General features: G+C 41.7%; 1 protein-coding gene across 1 annotated transcript in view; it reads left to right on the top strand.

The window, feature by feature from the left end:
• The window catches only part of Stxbp3 (syntaxin binding protein 3), a 49,200-nt gene that overhangs the window by 23,797 nt on the left and 2,636 nt on the right, over positions 1 to 22,767 (top strand). Inside the window, exons 8-17 of the mRNA XM_048443532.3 lie at positions 1,826 to 1,916; positions 5,749 to 5,873; positions 9,706 to 9,801; positions 9,923 to 9,980; positions 14,121 to 14,186; positions 15,469 to 15,549; positions 16,980 to 17,118; positions 17,732 to 17,838; positions 18,988 to 19,080; positions 21,041 to 21,126. Of these exons, the coding sequence (XP_048299489.2) occupies positions 1,826 to 1,916; positions 5,749 to 5,873; positions 9,706 to 9,801; positions 9,923 to 9,980; positions 14,121 to 14,186; positions 15,469 to 15,549; positions 16,980 to 17,118; positions 17,732 to 17,838; positions 18,988 to 19,080; positions 21,041 to 21,126 (942 nt within the window). The remainder of the gene's footprint in view (positions 1 to 1,825; positions 1,917 to 5,748; positions 5,874 to 9,705; positions 9,802 to 9,922; positions 9,981 to 14,120; positions 14,187 to 15,468; positions 15,550 to 16,979; positions 17,119 to 17,731; positions 17,839 to 18,987; positions 19,081 to 21,040; positions 21,127 to 22,767) is intronic.

Here is a 22,767-nt window from a genome sequence, read left to right on the forward strand (position 1 = left end):
CAAATAAACAAATGTAGAAAACAGTAAAATCTACTGTTAATTAGTAGAGCAGTATAATAAATCTCTTTAACTCAGATATCACCAAACAAACTTTTTTACCTTGGGAATTACGAAAACTGTAAGTAATATGCTAATTATAATCTGGGTTTAGTGGAACCGAGCTAAGCGGTTTGCCTCTTGCTGGAGTTTAGTGTCTTTTAAGCTTCTACTGTTGATGGTTGGTTAGACTCAGAAAAGTGAGTGAACATAAGCCATTTATAATCTAGTAGTTTGTTTACAGATATGCTTTGATTAGCTTTAAAAATTTTGGGGCAGGGAGACGGCTCAATTGGTAAAATACTGGTTGTGCAAGCACGAGGGCCCGAGTTCAGATCCCAGCAGTCACACAGAGGCTGCTCACATGTCTCCTACGCCAGTCTAGCTGAGAGGGTGGGTTCCAGGTGCAGTGAGAGACCCTGTCCCCTCTGGCCTCCACAGACACGCGCGCACACACACACACACACACATATATCATAAATACACAAATTCTGCCTGTTCTTTAACAGAATACTCCTTTTTGCTATAGAAACTTTTAAGGTAAATTCTAAAATAAAATGACTTTTTAAAAAAAAAACATTTTCAGCAAAAATATAAAAATCCCTCTTTGTGCCTTTATTTTTAAAATCACTTTAAAAGCCTCATGTGAGAGCCCTTCCCCATTTTGCAGGTTAGTGTGCTAGCTGAAGAGCATCTTCCAACATTTTTTTTGTAGGTTTAGAAAATATACTAATACCACTAATCATGAAGTTACAATTTAAAGTATGATGCTACCATTCTTGCATTTTTATTATTAAATATTTATTTACTTTTGTTTATGTGAATGTGTTTGTGCCTGCATGAATTTATGTGCACTACATGTGCACAGCTGCCCTAGCGGCCGGAAGAGGAACTGGAGTTAGAGGCAATTAGCTGCCTCATGTGGGCTCTAGGAACAAAAACCAGGCTCCCTCTAAGAGCAGTTAAACCACTGAGCCATGTCTCCACCCACAGAGCATACAAGGTTTTAATCTGTAGCTGTTTTAGAAAACAGTAAAAGAAGTGTGGAAGAATGTGAGGAAATGACACGTGCTGCTGGGGGGGAATTGTCACTTCATTTGGAAAGCAATTTGAGTTTTTTTGTTTTTTTTTTTAACTTATTATTTATTTTGGTTTTTTGTTTTGTTTTGTTTTTTGATTTGTTGTTGTTGTTTGTTTTTTGAGACAGTGTTTCTCTGTAGCTTTTGGGGCCTGTCCTGGAACTAACTCTCGTAGACCAGGCTGGTCTCGAACTCATAGAAATCTGCCTGCCTTTGCCTTCCAAGTGCTGGGATTAAAGGCGTGCGCCACCATCGCCCGGCTTTTGGAAAGCAGTTTGGTAACGTTTAGAATGCACGTACCCTAAGGCCCAGGATTCTTACCTTCATATGCAGTGCACCTAGAGAAATGTGTACGTGGAGAAATGTGCCAGACAGGTTTGTTTCTGTGTCGTTTATAATGCTAGGAAACTGAGAATGATTTCGGTGTCCCTCCACTTTTAGGGGAATGAATATATAGAATCCAGTGTAGTGATAGAGGGAGGGATACAGGAATGGCAACTTTATATTTAATATTTTATTTCTTCATATTAAAATATCTGAAGCACATGCTAAGGTTATAACATGTGACATGTTTGATAGTTTTCTATGTTTGTAAATGTTTGCATTTTATAAACAAAGTTGTAAAGTCTTCTTTTAGAATTTACCTTTATAATATTGTAAAGTATGTCCTGAAAGATAATTGCTAGAATGTTTTTTTTTTCCATTTCTAGTAAGCCTCTAGATAATGCCAGTAAGCTTGCACAAATGGTTGAGAAAAAACTTGAAGAGTACTACAAGATGGACGAGAAGGGCCTGATAAAGGTAAACAACAGTGGCTCCGCGGAAACGCTGCTGCTCCTAACCAAAGCAGCCTGTGCTCGTCAATTTCCTAGTATTGATTTGGGGATCACTAAGATGGATCTTAAGTTCTGACTTGAGAGTCCTTAGTGGAAACTTTAGTAGATCGTGTAGTTTGACAGTTCTGTCTTGAGGGAGGCTGGAGGCTTTGAAGTCAGCAGTGTGTCCACATCTTGGCTCTGCCATTTAATGAATAATTACTTTAATTAAGGCATCTTTGAGCTAAATTTTTGTCTCTATAAAGCGGAACTAATAATGCCTATTTTTAAGCTAATGAAAGGATTAAATGAGTTAATTGTATGAAGTCTTTAGAATAATGCCTTCCACTGAGTTAATATTTAATAAAGGTTGGGGTACCTGCTATCACTAGCTCTGCAGTCTTGAGTTGTTTCTCATCTCTGAAGTGAATGAGATAATGTGTGCCTTGCTTGGTTGGTATGAAAATTAGATGAGGTAACATCTAAGTAATTTGTACATGTAAGAGGAATAAATAGCAACCTTTGTTATTGTCTGCTAAAAATAATGTAATGTAATCAAAGCCTAAAGTTGGAACCTGGGGATTGCCAGCTTGTAGGCGTGGCTAGAGGACGAAGAGCTTGAGGAAGGAGACGGACAAGTGGTGTCAGAGGCTGGGAAGCCACATCACAATAGCTGGAGCGTACAGGCAGGAACTACCCTGGTCAGTAGAGGAGAAGGTCAAGGACACTGATTGGCCGTGCTGTGCAGTGGGCGGCTTGAGAGGAATGCACAGAATACAATGGCAACACAGGCTAGGACTTATCTTACTCTAAATGTGGCTTAGAAGGTATCCTGCAGGAAGAGTCCGAGCTTCAAGAATGACTAGAACATAATAAAGATAATAATACCTTATTGCAAGAGTAACAGAGTTCTTGGGGTGGAGACATAGAAGGATAAAATTCAGTGTTCAACATGAATGAAAGATGTCAATTTAGAAATTATGCTGGTCTCTTGAAAAGTTAGTGACTTTGGGCTTAGAGGTCTCGTGAAAGCTGGGATTCCACAAAGGTGCAGTGGCTTAATACCCATAGTAGGCAGTGAGTAAAGTGTTTGTTAAGGCAGGGAAGTATAGTAGATGTCTCTTTAGTCCCATAGAGGTTCAGTGGGAAAAAGGCAGGTGCTCACTCGCTCCCTCCCTCTCCTTTTATTCTCTCTCCTGGAGAGTTGTACATCCTTCGTGTGGCCCCTTCCTTTATTAAAGCACCTATGAGGCTTACCTTGTTTTGAAACCTTTCCTAATTCTTCAAGCCAAGTAATACCCTGGTCTTTCAAATATTTCTATAAATGCCCAGGATTGCCTTTTCATTTGTGTGTTTCTACAGACTCTCGGCTCATGTATGTTGTGTTCCATGATAAGTAAATTTAATCTTCACAACAGTCTCCCAAGGGAGAGGTCCTGCCATTTGATATAATTTTTATCAAGTGAATACTAACATAAGAAAGGTTGAGAAACTTAACCGAGGTCATACAACAAGAAACCGATCGCAGCTGAACTCAACTCCATATTTGGTTCCAAAGTATTCTCTTTCTCACTGTACCTCACTGCTTCACCTTTATCAGGAGAGGTGGTAATTCAGATGTCTTTTTAAGTCTAGCTACATGATTTACCTGTTTGTTCTGTACAAATACATAGGAAATGTTGTCTGAATTGTAGTTAGTTATCTCTTACTTATGTCTTTGACTAATAAGCTAAAGAGTTAGCTACTTCTAAGAGTAGAGTATAAACCAGGATTGGTACTACAGGGCTATAATCCTAGTTACTCTGGAGACTAAGGAAGATCAAAGTTCAGGGCCAGCCTACAAAGCAAGCTCAAAATCAGAAGTGAATAATAGCTTAGTGGTAGAGCACTTGCCTAGCATGTCTGGGTTTGGTTCTCACTACCACACCCCCTCACCCTCTCCAAAGAAAGAACTGGAGAAGTTTCAAACATTAGCAGTGGAATTTACAAATACTGCTCCTCGCCCACTGTTTGCTGTTGGTGTTTTTGAATTAATATTAACAGGGTTTTTTTTTATTATGACTTATAGTCTTGGTTGTCGTTAATATAATCTCTACTTTTTTGTTTTGTTTTTGCTTTGTTTTTTCAAGACAGGATTTCTCTGTGTAGTCCTGGCTGCCCTGGAACTCACTCTGTAGGCCAGACTGGCCTTGAACTCACAGAGATCCACCTGCCTCTGCCTCCCAAGTGCTGGAATTAAAGGTGTGCACCACCACTGTCTGGCTAATGTAATCTCTACTCTTAAAATAGCATAATAGTCAAAGTACAAGCATTGGAAAAGAGCTGATTTAACGCTGAACTTTAATGGCCTCTTTGTCTTGTGGATATGATGTCTGTCTCAAGGGGCGCCATTAGAACTGTGAGGTAGTGTCTCTGAAATAAGACAGGCCTTTCTTGACGAGCAAACATGTAACACATGAACTCAAGTACTAGCTGCTGTTCACAGTTTGTCAGCCTTATTATTTGTAGACCTGAATGGACGAGAAGCTAACTTTGGCCAGGTATTGTATGTGTCTGTAGGCGCAGGTATTGTAGCAGTGTGTGTCTGTAGTAGTGTGTGTCTGTAGTAGTGTGTGTCTGTAGGCGCAGGTATTGTAGTAGTGTGTGTCTGTGGGCGCAGGTATTGTAGCAGTGTGTGTCTGTAGTAGTGTGTGTCTGTGGGCGCAGGTATTGTAGCAGTGTGTGTCTGTAGTAGTGTGTGTCTGTAGTAGTGTGTGTCTGTGGGCGCAGGTATTGTAGTAGTGTGTGTCTGTAGTAGTGTGTGTCTGTAGGCGCAGGTATTGTAGTAGTGTGTGTCTGTAGGTGCAGGTATTGTAGTAGTGTGTGTCTGTAGTAGTGTGTGTCTGTAGTAGTGTGTGTCTGTAGGCGCAGGTATTGTAGTAGTGTGTGTCTGTAGTAGTGTGTGTCTGTAGTAGTGTGTGTCTGTGGGCGCAGGTATTGTAGTAGTGTGTGTCTGTAGTAGTGTGTGTCTGTAGTAGTGTGTGTCTGTGGGCGCAGGTATTGTAGCAGTGTGTGTCTGTAGTAGTGTGTGTCTGTAGGCGCAGGTATTGTAGCAGTGTGTGTCTGTGGGCGCAGGCATTGTAGTAGTGTGTGTCTGTAGTAGTGTGTGTCTGTAGTAGTGTGTGTCTGTGGGCGCAGGTATTGTAGCAGTGTGTGTCTGTAGTAGTGTGTGTCTGTAGTAGTGTGTGTCTGTGGGCGCAGGTATTGTAGCAGTGTGTGTCTGTAGGCGCAAGTATTGTAGCAGTGTGTGTCTGTGGGCGCAGGTATTGTAGCAGTGTGTGTCTGTAGGTGCAGGTATTGTAGCAGTGTGTGTCTGTGGGCGCAGGTATTGTAGCAGTGTGTGTATGTGGGCGCAGCACGGGGTGGGGGGTAGGACTGAGGAAGGATGGTGAGTCCAAAGCTAGCCTGGCTTAGCTACATAGTGAGATCCTGTCCTAGAAAAAGAGAAGAGGAAGAAGGAATATTTAGGGAAAGGTAGATGTTACTTCTTCAAAGAAAATTAGGGAGTCTTAAATTGATGTATATAGCCTCAATCTGATTATGAAAATGTTAGTTGCATAGCCTTGTTTTCCCTACTATGCACCCATGCTTTTGTTTGTTTTAATATAATTTCACATCTTAGGGCATTCATTTGTTTTGTTTTATTGTGTGTTTTTGTTGAGGGACAGAATTAATCTTTTATTAAATACCAAGATTATTATTAAAAGTTTTAAATATTAAAAATGTGTTCACATAAAGATACTAAAATTTCTTAAGATACTTTTATCTTGTTATTCTAGGGTAAAACTCATTCCCAGCTCTTAATAATTGACCGTGGCTTTGATCCTGTGTCCACTGTCCTGCATGAACTGACCTTTCAGGCAATGGCATATGATCTACTACCAATTGAGAATGATACATACAAGCAAGTATAAACTGAAGGGCTTTAAAGGGCTTGTAGACAGACTATCTAATGGAACCTGAAAGACCTGCAGCCTGCAGAGACCTCTCTCTCCCTCTCCTGTAACTAACCTGACAAGGTGTTCACTTTGTGAGCTAATGTGCAGCTTGCTTCAGAGCTTTAAGTGGATTTGCCTCCTTATCTGTTCTGCAGTAGAGGTGCTGTTCAACAAGTCGCTAGGGGTTTTCACTCCTTCAGAGTGATGTTAGGCCCATTATTATCATGTTTCTTTTTTAATTTATTTTTATTTTATGTACTTGATGTTTCACCTACATGCATGTCTGTGTGAGGTTGTCGGATCCCTGTATCTGGAGTTACAGACAATGGTGAGCTGTCATGTGGGTGCTGGGAATTGAGCCCAGGACCTCTGGGAGAGCAGCCAGTGCTCTTAACTGCTGAGTCATCTCTCCAGCTTCCTGTTATTATATTTCATATGTGTTATATTGAAAATGATTAGGCTGTGTTAATTCTAAATCATATACCCGAAGGTGTTTGTCGATGTAATTTATTTTAAGACACCCAAAACCCAGTATAACGCTGCTGAGAATGGGCACAGTTTTACTGTTTCCATAGTTACTGATGTAATCTCTAAGCAAGGATATTAGGACAAGTGAGTGACATGAGACAGCTTTTCTCAAGAAGCCATTTTACTTCTCATCACTTAATTTACACGTATACAAACACACTGTGCTTTATGATACCATGATCTCTAAATCCAAGCACTAATTTTTCAGACAAGATTTGCTGGATGTTTCCAGCATTTGCAAACACTTAGCAGAAAAATCATGAATTTGATGCCAGCCTGGAGAGCATGGCAGGTTTAAAGCCAGACAGATTTACTACTTGAACACAACAGTAAAAATAAGTATTAATTTTATGAAAATTTGTTTATATTAATTTAGTGGAGCTGGATCCAGTAGTTCAGACCTATAATCCATCTGTTTGGGTAGCTTAAGGAGGTTTATGCAGGAGAGTCACAAGTTCAAGGCTAACCTGGGCAGTGTAGTAGGCCCCTAACTCAAAAAAAAAATTGTTCTTCCTTTAAATAAATGAATAAAAAGAGGACTTAGTTGTAGAGCACTTGCCTAGTATATATGGGGCCATACATTAAATCCATTGGACCATAAAAATAATTATTAGTAGTTTTATTAAAATAATGCGACTTTTGATAATTATGATACTTTGCAATTTGTCTTAAATTGAGTATTTTCTATTGTGTTTTTATTTGCATTCCTGTTAAATCCTGATTTTTTTTCCTATCTTGTTTGTATCAATATTAGCCAGGAAATCAACAGCCGTTCTCCACACCCCTGTTACCCTATAGGTCTCCAAGCTGCACTGTGCAGTAGATTTGAAAAGTATCTGGTATCAGACAGTAGAGAATTTTGTTCAAGACTTGCCAAAAGTTTAGACAGTACTGACCTAGTATTAAAATGTGCTCTCTCCAGATTTGCTGACAAAGGAAGGCAGATTTAATTGCTTGGGGGAAGGAAGGCAGTTAGTTTTCACAAAGACAGCTATACCCTCTTTCTCCAAGCCCCAGAAGTTCAGAGAGAAGACTGATGTGGGAGTATAAACTCTCCATGCTCCGTTGGTCTTTACATGGGACATGGCTTCTTATTGAAAATAGTATTGTAGTATTTGCTCTGTGTGTGTGTGTGTGTGTGCGAGCACACACACACACACAAGTACATACGTGCCTCAGCATGCATGTGGAGTTCTGAGGACAGTTATGCAGAGTGGTTCTCTCCTTCCTTCGTGGGTCCCAGTGGTTGAACCCCAAGATTCAGCCTGTCGTGTTTCTACTGTGAGTATTTTCATCCACCGGGCCAGCCCAGAAACTCTACCCTCTGTCGCTAAATCCAAAAGTCTGGTCTCACTGGTTCTTCTCAACCCCTGCTTCCTAGGGTTGGAGTGTTCTAGTGCTCAGTTTGTGGACTCTGTTTATATACTTTTGGAAGCACAGTTAGTCTCAAGGTTTGTCTGTCACTGGCGAGCCTTCTGCTTTAACTTCAGATTCACACCAACTCCCTAGTGAATATCTTCATTTGTAATGGCTCGTGAGCATCTTCAGTGTGTGTGTCCACACCTGAGTTGTTGGTAGCCCCTTTGAAAGTGTACAGTGCTCCCCATAGCAAATGCAGCTCCTATCTCATAGTTACTTCCTCAGGCCCAAATTTCAGTCATGGCCAATCAAGTTCAAAAACACTCAATTCAATAGTAAATCTTCATAATTAACATTTTAAAGCCTCAATTTTCCAGCTTGCTTATGACACCAGACTCAGCCTGAAGCTCATGTGTTAGCCACACTCACCTCTCCCTCGCTGTCTGACCTCTCATGCTCTGCTTCTGTCTTCGGGCCCCGCCCGGTCAGCTTTTCCCCACTCAGGGGAGAAAGAGAATATTAGTAAGAGTCAGGTCAGTGTGCCTTACTTCATTCAGAACTTTTTTAGTTTGATTTGATTGCCTGCTCTTCACCCCTATGTTGAACACACTGCAGAGGGACTCCCCTCCCTGCTAATCTCCATCACATCCTCCCAAGGTCTCACTATGTGCTCCTGGCTGGTCGCCTTGAACTCTCAGAGGTCCAAGTGCCTCTGTCTCCCAAGTGCAGGAATTAAAGGCATGTGCCACCCTGCCTGGTCTCCATCACAAGTTTTGCTGGAACCAGCAATTTTCTGCTTACTCAGACTGTCTTTCCCATCGTGACACCTGTAATGTGCTCTAATGGACTGTTGTGTCTTGGAGTGTGGCCCTCACGCTACTGGTTTGCCTGTAAGCCACTTAAATGGCAAAGGTACTACATAAATACACACAGTATTTTGCATAACAAAGAACTTAGGTTATCCTTGTAATTAAACACGGCCATTTATCTTTGGGTTTCTTAGACCACATTGTTTTGTAAATGAAGCCTATAATTTTGGGGTTATAGAAACTACTATATTCATATAACAGAAATCAACATGTATTGTTCGCAGTTCAGAACTAAGAAAATGCTGTGTAGTCCCTATCTGCCCGAGGAAATTGACATTCCCAGGGACAGCTGAGTCTTTTCTACCTCCACAAGGAAAAAGGGTATCTGCATTAAAAAGGGAGATTACATTGAGGAACTCAGTTTAAAAAGCCAATATCATGGTCCCGTGAACCTCCTGAATTGCTACTTAACTCCAGTAGAACTTCGTAAAGCTGTCACAATATTTTTACAGCCATATTAGTTTTTCCTCATTTTCGGCTTGGTTGGGAGTAAAGCTGCAGATGATGTGTTTGTGATTTTACACCAAACACTCTCAGCAGGCTAACTAGCACAATGGCTCTTGACAGACGTGTGGGGCTGCACTGTGGATCTCTAGCTTATCAAGATCATTTTCAGTGATTAAAGACACAGCTGCTTGTATATTCAGCTTTGCTGCTTGATTGGTCTTTGTAGTCTTTGTACCTGAGACTGGGTCTCCTGTGACCCCGGCTGGCCCTGAACACTGTTGTTGGGGTGACCTTGACTCCAGTCCTTCTAACTCTGCCTTCCAAGTGCCAGTCCACCTAGCTGCTTCTGTTCTTAAAGCTCACTGTGGGATGTTGAATTTTTGCTTTGTAAGATGGCATTCTGCCAAGACTATAAACCTAACATTTGAGACGAAAAATGTTTTTCCTAAATTTCTAATAGAAGGGTTCTAATCTGCTTTAGGTTTTGACCCCCTTAAGTAGCAGACTGAGTCTACTTTTCAGTATTGTTGTTTAGAAAAATGGTTTTTCTCCTTTCTGAGGAAGAGATTCCAAAAATGTTCTCCCCCCTATTTAGATACAGAACCGACGGGAAGGACAAGGAGGCGGTTCTCGAGGAGGACGACGACCTCTGGGTCCGGGTCCGACACCGGCACATCGCGCTCGTGTTGGAGTACGTGAGCCTGTTCTAACTTGTTCTGTAGTTTTTAGGTACTAAATTATTAAAGTATATTTTATAACTTTAAAATAGTTTTGTAAAGAACTAACTTAGAAATTTTTCTCACATCTGCCAGGGAAATTCCAAAACTTATGAAGGAAATTTCATCAACAAAGAAAGCTACAGAGGGGAAGGTAAGATGATAGCAAAGGTGCAGTTTGACTTTAAAGACAAAGTCTCATGAGGCTGAACTCAGGTTGATGGCAAACTCACCACATAGCTGAGCCCATCAGCTATGGATTGAACAGGCGCTCCTGCTCCATCGCTCAGGTGCTAGGACTGCAGCTGTGTGCTGCACAGGTCACTTCATAATTTTGTGTGTGTGTGCATGTGTAATGTGTGTGTGGTGTGTATGCGTGTGTATGTGTGTAAAGTGTAATATGTGTCTGTGTGTGATATGTATGCATGTGTGGGGTGTTGCGTGTGTGGTGTATATGTGTAGTGTATATAATGTGTGTGGTGTGTATGTCTGTGTGATGTGTATGTGATATGTGTTTGGTGTGTGTGATGCGTGTCTGGGGTGTGTGTGTATATAGTGTATGGTGTGTGTGTGTGTGATGTGATGTGTGTATGTGGTGTGTGTAGTGTGTGTAGTGTGTGATGTATGTGTGTGGTGTGATGTGTGTGTGGTGTGTGTGATGTGTGTATGATGTAGTGGTCACAACTTTTGGGAGTTGATTTCTCTCCCACCTTTACATGGTTCCAGGAATCAAACTCCAGTTGTCAGACTTGCACAGCAAATGCTTTTACCCACTCAGCTGTCCTGTCAGCCCTGCAAAGGCAAATTAAACAAAGTTGAAAGGAAAAGGCTGAAAGTTACTGGTAACTTTCTATTTGGGGCTATTCTTACACAGAGAGAGATAGAGAAGTGCCTGTGTGCCTGTTACCTCATTTTTTTTTAAAATTAGCAACATTTTTATCTGTGCTACTGCCATTAAAATTTAGTTTTTAAAGGCCATTTAGTTATTTTCATCAGCACATAGATGAGGGGTTTTGTTTTGTTTTGTAAGAATCTCACTATGTTGCCCTTGCTGGTTTGTAGACAACCCATCTCCATTAATCTGTGCATCACCATGCGGTCGTGGCCTACTGGCAAAGTTTCTGCAGGCTCCAGTAGAGGCTTCTATCCCGGGTGGGGCTACATAGCTTCTCACTGACTCCGCCTTCTTTCTCCCAGCATTCAGTTTAGTTTTCCCCACCTAGCTCTACTCTACTAAGCCATTGGCTGAAATAGATTTATTCATTAACCAATAAAAGCAACACATAGACATAAGAACTTCTCACACCATGCTCCCAAGTACTGAGATTAAAGTCCTGTGCCACTCTGCCAGCCTGGATAGTTGAGGTTTTTGGTGTTGAAGCATATAGTACATAAGTGAGTGCACAGATCATAATGTGTGCTAGCTGGTTGTTCACGTGTACACATTCCCGTGTTATTTTCCTCTAATGTTAGTGCACATTTTCTTTTTGTTTTTTTATAAATAGCATTAGTTTTAAAATTCTATTTTGTTAGCATATAAAATATAGGTGATTTTTAAAATTTTTACTATGGGTCCAATGACCCTGTAATCAACTTTTCTTAATCCTAATACTTAGTTTAAAGATTAGATTTTGTTTGTTTGTTTTGTTTTTTGAGACAGGGTTTCTCAGAGTAGCCCTGGCTGTCTTGGAATTCACTGTTTTTTTTTTTAGATTTATTTATTTATTATATATACAACATTCTGCCTCCATGTGTGCCTGCAGGCCAGAGGAGGGTGCCAGATCTCATTACAGATGGTTGTAAGCCACCATATGGTTGCTGGGAATTGAACTCAGGACCTCTGGAAGAGCAGCCAGTGCTCTTAACCACTGAGCCATCTCTCCAGTCCTTGGAATTCATTCTTGTAGACCAGGCTGGCCTTGAACTCACAGAGATCCTCCTGCCTCTGCCTCCTGAATGCTGGGATTAAAGGCATAAGCCACCACCACCCAACAAGATTGGATTTTTTAATAATACTTTGTATAATAATATAAATAGTAAATAAAGAAAATTAAGTCTGGCTTTGCCCAGCTTAATTTTCATAGACTTGAAACTATTTTTCTTACTAGTTAATACCTCCTGGCTCTGGCTAATCTCCAGGACCTGAGGACATGGCTGCTAAAAGTGAGCTTCCCTGTCCCCCTCATGCTGGGGAAACGTGCTCACCCTTCGTCTTCGAGCATTGTGTTCATTGTGAGCTATTTAGTCACATCCTTAATGAGATCCATGCAGCTCTGTGTTTTCTGTTCTACCAGCAGACCTTTAGATGTTCTGTTTTTCTTCATTTTGTAGAGGTGAGGATCGAATAGAGACAGTGCTCTGCACTCACGCATCCTACCTCAGTGGTAATTTCCTTTTGAGGAAACATTGTACTTCATCATCTGCTACTTCATTATTACTTTTCTTTCTCTTTTACTCTTTTTGTTTTTGTTTTTGAGACAGTCTCTCTGTGTAATATCCCTGACTGTCCTGAAATTCACTCTGTAGACCACATACCACGTTAGCCTCACAGAGGCTGCCTCTGCTTCCCGACTGCTGGGATTAAAAGTATGCACTACCATACCCGGCTTCTTTCTCCATTATTCTATTAATGTAATGAATTATATTCACTCTTTGTCTGATGTTAAACCAGCTGTCTTTCTAAAATGAACTCCACTTGGTCATGATGCCCTATTCTGAGTGCTAATGGATTTTGTCTGCTGAGCACTTGGTTTGCTTGTTTCCTGTCTATAAAGTCTTTCCTATAACATGACTCTTTTGCAACATTTTTGCCCAGTTTTCATATAAAAATTATGTTAATCTTATGAGTGTGACTCTTTCATTTTATCCTGAAAGTATTTGTGTAACTTAATTGTTCTATTGTGATTTGAATTAACCATTGAGGATAGAGTATCCTTCACAAAGAAGTCTTTAGTTATAATTAATGTAAGTTCATTAGAATATATATATGCATATATATTATATAGAGCACACACATTGTATGTGTGTGCCTTTACCAAATTTTTACTTGTGTCAGTTTTGAAAGACTACTTTTCAAAGAATTTGTCTACTGTTCTTAACTTTTGAACTCTTTCCTTAGCCTTTCAGTGTGAATAGAAGCCATGCTAATGTTCCAGTTATTAATCTTGACTACTGATTTGTTCTTCTCACGATTTTTAATGCTCCTACTTTTAATATTTTTAATATTTCAAAGAGCCATGGATATAGCTTAGTGGGCAAATGCCTGTCTTAACAAATGATTGCCTGGGTTCAAGCCCTAGTAGTGCAAATACACGTATTTTGACTTTGTTGATTTTTCTCTGCTGTAGGTTCATTGTGTCTGTTACTGTGTGTTTGATGTCTGTGTGTGTGGTGCATGAGTGCCGCGGTGGGCGTGTGGAGGCCAGAACACCTTAGTAAAGTCACTTCTCTCCTCCCACCTTCCTGTGGGTTCTGGGGACCAAAGCAGATGCCAGGCCTTCACAGCCAGCAGTTTGCCTGCTGAGACATCTTGCTGGCTCTGTTATCGGCTAGTTTTAGATTTAGTGTATTTATACACTGTCTTTCAATTTTGTTTGCTTTAACTTTTTTCTAGATTCTTTTCTAGTTGGACATTTGGAGTATACTTTTAACTTCTCTCCTACTGTGTCTATTTAGAGTTATTTCCTTCTCAACATTAGCTAAATCCCAGGGGATTTGAAATAGCTTTTTACCTCTTTCTTTTGGTTTTAGTTTTGGTTATTTGAGATGTGGTCTGGATGTCTGGAGTGTTACTTAAATCTTTTTGTTTTGTCTGTATCAGAGAATGCTACTATGTCCTTAGCACTAAGACTCTTCTGAAATCTCTGTCTGGGCTTAACTACCACGTTAGTTTTCTCTGCCAGATCTTTGAGCAGTGTAGGAGCTAAGGACACCCACTGCACATGGTTATATTTTGGTTGGTTCCTTCCTCTCTGTACCTCTTAGCTTTAGAAGCCTGCCTAGGCAACCCTGCAGTAACCGTGCTGGGGACAGGAGGCTGATCTCAGTGACCACCTGCTCTGCTTCCACCGTCTCGCTGATTGTCCACTGCCCAGAAGGACTGTTTCATCTGTTCACAGGGAAGAGTGTGACACAGTCAGAAGTCTCCTAATGTCATTTTAAAGCTTAGCTTGCTTATTAAAATAGCTGAGTTTATTAGGACTTAAAACCTCTGAATTGGAAGCTATAATGTGGAATAACTGAATCATGGGCTTAAGTTTATTTGTCTTTTGTTGTGTTTGTTTGTTTTTCCTAGACATCACTTAGCGCTCTTACCCAGCTGATGAAAAAGATGCCCCACTTCCGGAAACAGATGACGAAGGTAAGCAATGCCTGTGTGAGGCTCTGCCTTTGACTTCTGCTCCTGTGGCTGTGCTTAGCCGCGTCCCTGGAATAGTTAGTTGCTGGTAGTTGTCCTCCCAGTCTTTCCTGTAGAGCTGAGAAATTCCCAGTTAACCAAACTAGCCTCTGACTTTTCTAGCTAGGTCATCTGTATTTTGTAACTCTTTAAAAAAAAAAAAAAAAAAACTTGTCTTAAACAGCTGAACAGAATAATTTTAATATTTCTTGACCTCAAAGAAAAAGTCAGTATGAGATTATCTAGTGGCTGTTTTGTTTGTTTTCTGTGTTGGGCACCAACCCATACATTTCCTTAAATTAATAATAACAAATTAGATTTAAAATCATTGAAATCCAGATAAACTCAGTTGCTTTCTTTCCATTCTGTTCTCTCTGTCCTTCCATCTGTCTGTCCATTTATCCACTGGTCCATCCATCTTTGGTAGAGCTGAGTTAGTCTCATTCTATTCCCCCTGAACTAGAGCTCACTTTGTGTCAGACTTGAGGCAATCCTCAGATCTCATCCTTGAGATTGCTGCACTGTGAGTATGAGCCACAGCCTAGCCCAGCCCTTCCTAGAATAGCTATCTTTTCACGTTTTTGTAATGTTGGAGCCCAGTTAAGAACCAATAATGTAAAAGAAACCTTTCGTTTTGTTTTTTGAGACATGGTTTCTCTGGCTCTGTAGGTCAGGTTGTCCTGGAAGTCACGGAGATCCACCAACCTCAGTCTCCCGAGTGCTGGGATTAAAGACGTGGACCACCATTATCCAGCTTAAAAGAAACTTTTTGTTGTTGTTCTTCAGGAGTTGACTTTTTCCCCTTATCCAAGTTTTCGTTACTCTTCACACTCCACACAGATTCAGCACTACGTTGTCTTTGCTGTCTGTTGATTACCCCATCAGCTACATTGAGTCTCACTTCCTCTCTTGAGCTGTTTCTCATTATTGCATGCTTCCTTCTTGCATTTAAACCTGTACCATCCAAACTTTAATATCGGGGCTGGAGAGCAGGGTCAGCAGTTAAGAACACTGGCTGCTCCTCCAGAGGATCTGGGTTCAGACCCCAGAGCTCACAGTCATTTGTAGCTACAGTTCCACAGAATCTGATGCCCTTCTGGCCTCTGGGCACCAGGCACACACACTACTGGCACACAAACATACATGCAGATAAAACACCCATAGACCTAATTTTTTAAAGAAGTTGAATATCAGTTACAAAAAATAATTAAAATGTTATAAATAATTACTTTCCTCTGTTTTTCAGCAAGTTGTCCATCTTAATTTAGCTGAAGATTGCATGAATAAGTTTAAGCTGAATATCGAGAAGCTCTGCAAAACTGAGCAGGTATGTGCAGGGCCAGGATACCCGCTTCTGCAGTAGAGGTCCAGAGCAACTGTGTAAGCCAGCATGCGGCCTCCGCTCAGTACAGCGGCTGAGCTCCACACAGTCATAGCGTCTTACAGGGACTGACCTAGGCAGTATTGATACCTGGTTCCCTGCTTCCTTACTCAGCTTTGTGTCACTTTAACAAATACCTGAAGTGATAAACTTATTTTAGCTCACGGTTTTGGTTGGTTGTGTTTGTTTTAGATGCTGGGGCACGCTTGGTTGAGAATACTTGAGATTTACAGGGTTTTGTTCTTTTTGCCTTTTTTTTTTTTTAAATGAGTCAGGATTTATCTGTAGCTTTGGGGCCTGTCCTGGAACTAGCTCTTATAGACCAGGCTGGCCTCGAACTCACAGAGATCTTGCCTCTGCCCCTCTGCCCCTCTGCCCCTCTGCCCCTCTGCCCCTCTGCCCCTCTGCCCCTCTGCCCCTCTGCCCCTCTGCGCCTCTGCGCCTCTGCGCCTCTGCGCCTCTGCCTCTGCTGGAATTAAAGGTGTGTGCCACCACTGCCCGGCAAGATTTACAGTTTTATGATCAATTCCCTTCACTGCTTTTGGGCGTGTGACAGATCATAGCAGAGATGTGGGGCACAAAGAAGCCAAGAGATAGACAGAGATAGATAGGCAGTTCTACTGTTCCCTTCAAAGGCACAACCCAAAGACCTGACAGCCTCCTCTAGCTCCCTGCTCTTAGTTCCCTCCACCCCTCAGAAGCACCAGAGGACAAAATCCTTACCTCATGGCCCTCTGGGACCTCCTGCTCTGTGGTCTTGCAGTGTGCACTGTGGTGTGCTTTAAATTATTGGAGCATCTTTTCAAGGCTCTCTCAGGGTTCAGTGCAAGTACACTGTCCTGCAGGAGTCTACAGAGCATCCCACACAGTTCCTAAGCTGTGCAGAGCATCACATTAACAGAAATTGAATGTGAGTTGCATGCACTGTTAACTATTCTGGTAGCCACATTACAAAGGAAAGAAGTGTAGTTAATTTTGGTAATAAGTTTGACTTAACCTAGTACGTTCACCCTATTGTTTCAGCATGTAATTAATATAAAAGCTGTTAATGAGTTATTTTCCGTTCTTTCACAAGTGTTTAGAAATCCATTGTTTGGCGCCCAGAGCCCATCCTGACTAGACAAGCACATCAGAAGTGCTCACACCCTCATTGTGGTGGCTGCCGCAGTGCCTCGCTCGGGTTGTCATGACTGTCTTTCCTCTGATTTGCTTTATGGCCGTCTGTGTTTTGTGCGATGGATAGTTTGCAGCTAACGTTCACACTTCCTGTATAACGTCATCAGTTCCGCCAAAACTTGGCAACTTAAGGATAGATACTTTTGACCAGAAAGGTAGTTTGGATTGTAGAGCGCTGTCTGCATTTTACTGTCCTTCAGGACCTGGCCCTGGGAACAGATGCGGAGGGGCAGCGGGTGAAGGACTCCATGCTGGTGCTCCTCCCAGTGCTGCTCAACAAAAACCATGACAACTGCGACAAGATCCGCGCAGTCCTGCTCTATATCTTCGGTATCAATGGTAATGGACGCCTGCCCACCTCTGGGACTCTACTAAAGTAGTCGCTCGGAAATCACTTAGATTCTTTGTACATTTACCTACTTATTTCTGTGTGTGTGGTGGGGACCGTAATGTCATGGCCTATGACTAGAGATCATTTTATATCCAGATTTTAGCACCCACCAGTATTGAGCATTACTTCCGTGGTATCTACTCTGTGGTCTTGCAGATTGAGAACATTCTGAAGTCCTGTTTTCTCCTTCCACCATGTGGGTTCCAGGGACCAAACCCAGGCTGTCGGTCTTGGCAGCAAGCCTCACGAGCACCTTTACCCACTGAGCCATCTCCTTAGCCCCCAACACATTTTAAAAAATAGTTTGTTACTCACCATAAGGGAATCTTAGGAAACCCAGAAGTAAATAGATGCTAGTTAAGGTGAATACAAAGAAGATAGGAAACTGAGAGAAGACTAAAAGTGACATAAGTTTGTTTTTGTTTTTCTGGGTTTTTTGTTTTGTTTTGTTTTGTTTTTTTCTTGTTTTTTAAGCTTTAGTTCTCGTACTAATTACTTCAAACCTAGAATTAGTTATGGTAGCAGTTATCTGACTGTGCACTCTGTTTTCCCTTCCTTAAGGAACGACTGAAGAAAATTTGGACAGACTGATCCACAATGTAAAGATAGAAGACGATAGTGACATGATTCGGAACTGGAGTCACCTTGGTGTTCCCATCGTTCCCCCTGTAAGGCCGTGTGCACGGAAGTGTGGCGCACGCGTGTGTCTGTGCGTGTGTCTGTGTGTCTGCAGGGGAATGTGAATAAAGTGGTCCCACACTAGCTCTGAATAGGGTATAATAAGGGGTTCTTTATTTAAGAGGGGATGCACACATCACAGTGTAAAACAGGAATGGAATCCAGCATCCAGGTGTGAGAGCAGAGAGAGGGCAAGCTGGTGGAACTGGGTCTCTCTCTTCTTACCCAAGGCCACGCCCAACCTGGTCCAGCCTCTCAAAGGCCATTGGCTGAAGGAGGTTCCCCATGTGTCTGTGTGTGTGCATGCATTAACTACTTCTGGACGTGGGCACACTGCCATTGCACCTGAGGTCCTTACAGTAACTGTTTTTGTTTATGGCAATCTTATAGACATTCTTGATGTCATCTTATAGAACTTGATTATTAAATAAGCAATTGGGATTTTTGTTTTGTTTTTGTTTTCATTTCTGTGTCAAGGTCTCATGTAGTCCAGGCTGGTCTCAAACTTACCATGTTTAAGGATAACCTTAAACACCTGTCTCTACCTTTCTAGCGCTGGGTTACAGTTGAGCCTACCACACCAGCGTATGTGGTGCTGGGACTCCTAGGCGAGCGACTGACCACCCAAGCTGCGCACCCACCCTGGTGTTCTTTTCTAAATACTTATCTCTCTGTTGATTCCTGTGCCAGTGGTCGGGTTTTACCCCAGCCGCTCCGCAGCACAGAGAGAAGTCCCATCCTCCGGAAACAGTTTAGGCTCAGACTGGGCACGCAGCTCGGTGGTGTGGCACTCGCCTAGTATGCCTGAGGCCCTTGGTTCAGTCTCCAGTACTACAAATAAATGATAAAGAAGCAAAAATAAGGCTCAGAGTCAAATTTGAAAGATCTCCATTTAGAACACTCTTTCCCACCAAGTTTTATGATACTTTTATGTAAATTAACCCTTTATGACACTCTCAAATTTACTGCAAAGGTGCAGTACTGTTAAGTGACCTTGCATGCACCAAGTTGCTGTGATTTCTTTCTTTTTTAAGTAGGCAGTTTTCCTGTTAAATGGAATGCAGAGTTGCTGGTAATTAAACCTTCTTTAGAAAATGTAAGTGACATTCTGAAATGATCTGTCCCTTTAATTCTGTTAGTCCCAGCAAGCCAAGCCAGTGAGAAAAGACCGGTCTGCAGAAGAGACCTTCCAGCTCTCCCGGTGGACGCCCTTCATCAAGGACATCATGGAGGTAAGATCGCAGCCTCCCACTAACCTGAGCGCGGCCTGTGGCTATGCCTTACTCTTTGTTGTCTGTCCTTGTGAGCATAGCTCACATGCAGGGATGTCTGGAGTGCTTGGAGGGTCACAAAAGAAAGTTTATCTACTAGGATTTCATAGGCGGAGAAGCTTTTGAAGTCTTAGGGACCTCAGAAAAATTTATCACTATGTATAAATTTTAAAAAAATGAGCACACACATTTCATGAAAAACATTGTTGTTCTTTTAAATAACTATGTAGCATAAATTAATTTGCATGACAGTTGGCCACAATGACATTTCTATATTACTTAGTAAAATGTTAAGCTGGGCAGTAGAGGTGCATGCCTTTAGTCCTAGTACTCAGGAGGCAGAGGCAAGAGGATCTCTGAGTTCAAGGACAGCCAGGGCTAAACAGAGAAACCAAAGCAAAAAACTGATATGTGATTAAACTGTAGTTTGTTGTTAGAGTCGTCAGGTGAATTGCTTTTTTAGTGCTGTTTGCTCTTAGAAAATATTATTAATTTATAGGAATTATAAACTAATTTTAAAATTGCCTTAGGAGCGCAATAAAAAGACATTATTCCAGCTTTCCTTTGACTAATTATAGCTCTGATTTCTACTTTTCCTTTCAGTGCTAATGCTTTTACTATTATTCTGCTTTTCAAAACTAATTTTACGTCACTTGTAAATGCATGAAGACATCCGAAAAGTGTAAGGAACTTAGACTTTGTCTTCTGCGATGTAAGTTGCCTTCCACCCCAACGGTGATTATCCAGGGACAGTTTCTGCCTAATCGTCCTTGTTGTAACTCTTTAACAAGGCTTTCATGCTAAATCCAGAAACTGCACATCGGCTCTGTGGCTGTTTTTGGCTTCTAGGGTTTCTCCTAACTTAAAACGTGATTTCTTCCTCTCTGGCAGTCTTTTTTGTTTGTTTGTTTGTTTTGTTGCTTTTGTTGTGAGACAGGGTTTTGCTGTGTAGCTTTAGAGCCTGTCCTGGAACTCACTCTGTAGCCCAGGCTGGCCTCGAACTCACAGAGAGCTGCCTGTCTTTGCCTCCCGAGCACTGGGATTAAAGGTGTGCACCACTACCGTCCGACACTCTCTAGCAGTCTTATTAAAATCCTCTTGAATTGCTTTGTCCTTCTGTGTCCACTTCTTTGTCTTTATGCCATCATCTGTAAAGCAAATTGTATTGACTAATAAAAAATGGGACCATAATAAATTCTAAAATATGGGCATGAACTTGTTAATTGACCAAATATATACTGCTGTATTAATAAAGCATTCATAATCTGTTTATATAATATAAACATATACATAGTATATCATAAAATGTAGCACTGAGAAAAAGGAGAGTTTTTTTTTTTAAAAAACTCAATGAACAGGAACCCATTCCATAGCCATTGGATTGTCTTCAGTGTCTCAGGGTTAGGTCTGTGCATTCTGTTTCAGAGGTACTGCCATGAGGGACAGTGGCCTGGGTGCCACTTAGGAACTCCAGTATCCCTAGAGCTGACAGGTTCTCAGACCATTGCAGACCCCCCAGTAAAGAAAGGCAGATCTGAAGTGTGTGTTGGTTTATTATGTGAGTAAACTAGTACATTCATTTTTTTAAGTTTACGTTTATTAATTTAATTGTGTGTATATATGTTTGGGTATGTGCACATGAGTACAGGTGCCCATGGAAGCCAGAGGCATGGGATCCCTGGAGCTAGAGTTACAGGCAGTGTGAGCTGATGTGGGTGCTGGGAACTAAATTTCAGTCCCCAGAAGAGCAGTAAGTGCACTTTCCCACTGAGCCATCTCTCCAGCCCCAGTATATTGATTTTTACTGCAAGACTTCTGGCTGTAAAGAAGGGCTGTGCATCTTTAATGCTCTTTAGAGCTCTGTACAGAACAAATTTCTGGTACTACTTTTTCTTGATGGTGTTAATGGTTTTCTTCCTAGGATGCCATCGATAATAGATTGGATTCCAAAGAATGGCCATATTGTTCCCGGTGTCCAGCAGTGTGGAATGGCTCTGGAGCCGTGAGGTAAACCTATAAACAAAGTCACTAAAATGTTTGTGCTAGGAGGCTACAGACCAGTGATTGAAGATGCTGCATAGTGTTCTCTCTGAAGCATGTAGTAATGTAAAAGGTAGTTTTCTTCAACTATAACCTAATCAGATGAATTCGGGAAAGCATAAATTATAATACAGAATGCTTTCATAAAACTGGCACCTCCCCACACATCTGCCTCCTTTAATGGCATAGTTCGTTCCTTCCCTCCCTCCCTGCCTCCCTCCCTCCCTCCTGTTTTGTGCTTTGATTTATCCTCCTATTTTTCATGTCTTCTGAGTTTAGTCACTTACCCGTATGTCTATCCTTCTTTTCTAACTATATTTCTTCCTATGTAACTTACTGAATTCTTCTTTGCAGGGCTTTGGGTTGGGGTATTTTTACTACTGTATGTGGATGCAGAAATGCACAGCACTTGTGCAGAGGTCAAAAGACAACTTAGGAGAAAGTTCTCCCTGCTACCATGTGGGTCCTGAAAACTGAACTCAGGCCATCAGGCCTGGCAGCAAGCGAGCCGCTTTACCCAAGGAGCCGTCTCACGACCCGTGTAGGGTTTTCTCTTGATATTTGACTGCTTTCAATGTAACTGTGATGTTGACATGCAGTTCTCTCTTCTTTATTCTACCTCAGGCTTTGTTGTGTTTCTTTTGTCTTTATCAGGTGTGGGGGGTTTGGTGTTGTATTTTTGAGTATTCTATTGTTGTTCCCTGACCCCTTTCTCTCTCTTGCACTCTGAAGGCTGGCGTTGTCCTGGAGTCGCTGGGGCTCTGCTTTCCCTGTGTTCTGCAGTTGTCTCCCATTTACCTTTAGTTCCTTTGAGTGTCACGGCTGCTCTCTGCGCATCTGCTGACTGTATGTCATTGTGCGGCATGTCTACATTTGCTGTTGGGTCTCTGCAGTTTCCGCTTCTGACGTTTGTTTCGTTAGTCTGTGGTGCCGAAGGTGAAACCTGGGCTAGGCGAGCACGTCATGGCTAAGTCACTGCCGGTCAGCTTGCGCATCATTTCTGCTGAACCTGTGTTGGTTAACGACATCTTACAGTCTTACATTCAGACAGGTGTAGATGTGATGTGATATAATCTACTTTGAAGACTGCTCAGTACAACCTCTGCTTTTACTAAACACACTTGCTGCCACAGTACGGACCACACCACAGTGTGTCTTTGCGTATTCACTACTTTTTACTGAAAAATGGACCTTTTAGATAATGTAGTGGAGTAACTCCTGAGTTGCTTTCTGTGGAGACCTTTTGAAGATTTATTTTAATTATGTGTGTATTTGGGAAAGTGTGTGCAAATGTCCACACAGCCCAAATATATTGGATCCATCTCCTGGAGCTGGAGTCACAGGCAGATGTGAACCGAACTTGAATCCTGCGAGAGTAATGCCCCCCATCGGCGCCTCTCCCCAGCCCCTTTCAGTATACTTGTGTAGACTTAAACTGTAGACTTTTCTCTCTCGCTGTGTAGAGTCGCATAGGCCTTTTGAGTTTGCTTATTTTCAGCTTGACTTTAGTGGTTATTTCTGTCTGTGTAGTTTAGTGATCAGCAGTTGTCTGGGCAGACATTGCCATTACTTCGAGTATGTGCCTTCTCTCCCCCATCATTCACACTG

The sequence above is a fragment of the Myodes glareolus genome, chromosome 17 (genome assembly GCF_982192425.1).
Source record: "Myodes glareolus chromosome 17, mMyoGla1.1, whole genome shotgun sequence".
NCBI lineage: Eukaryota > Metazoa > Chordata > Mammalia > Rodentia > Cricetidae > Myodes > Myodes glareolus.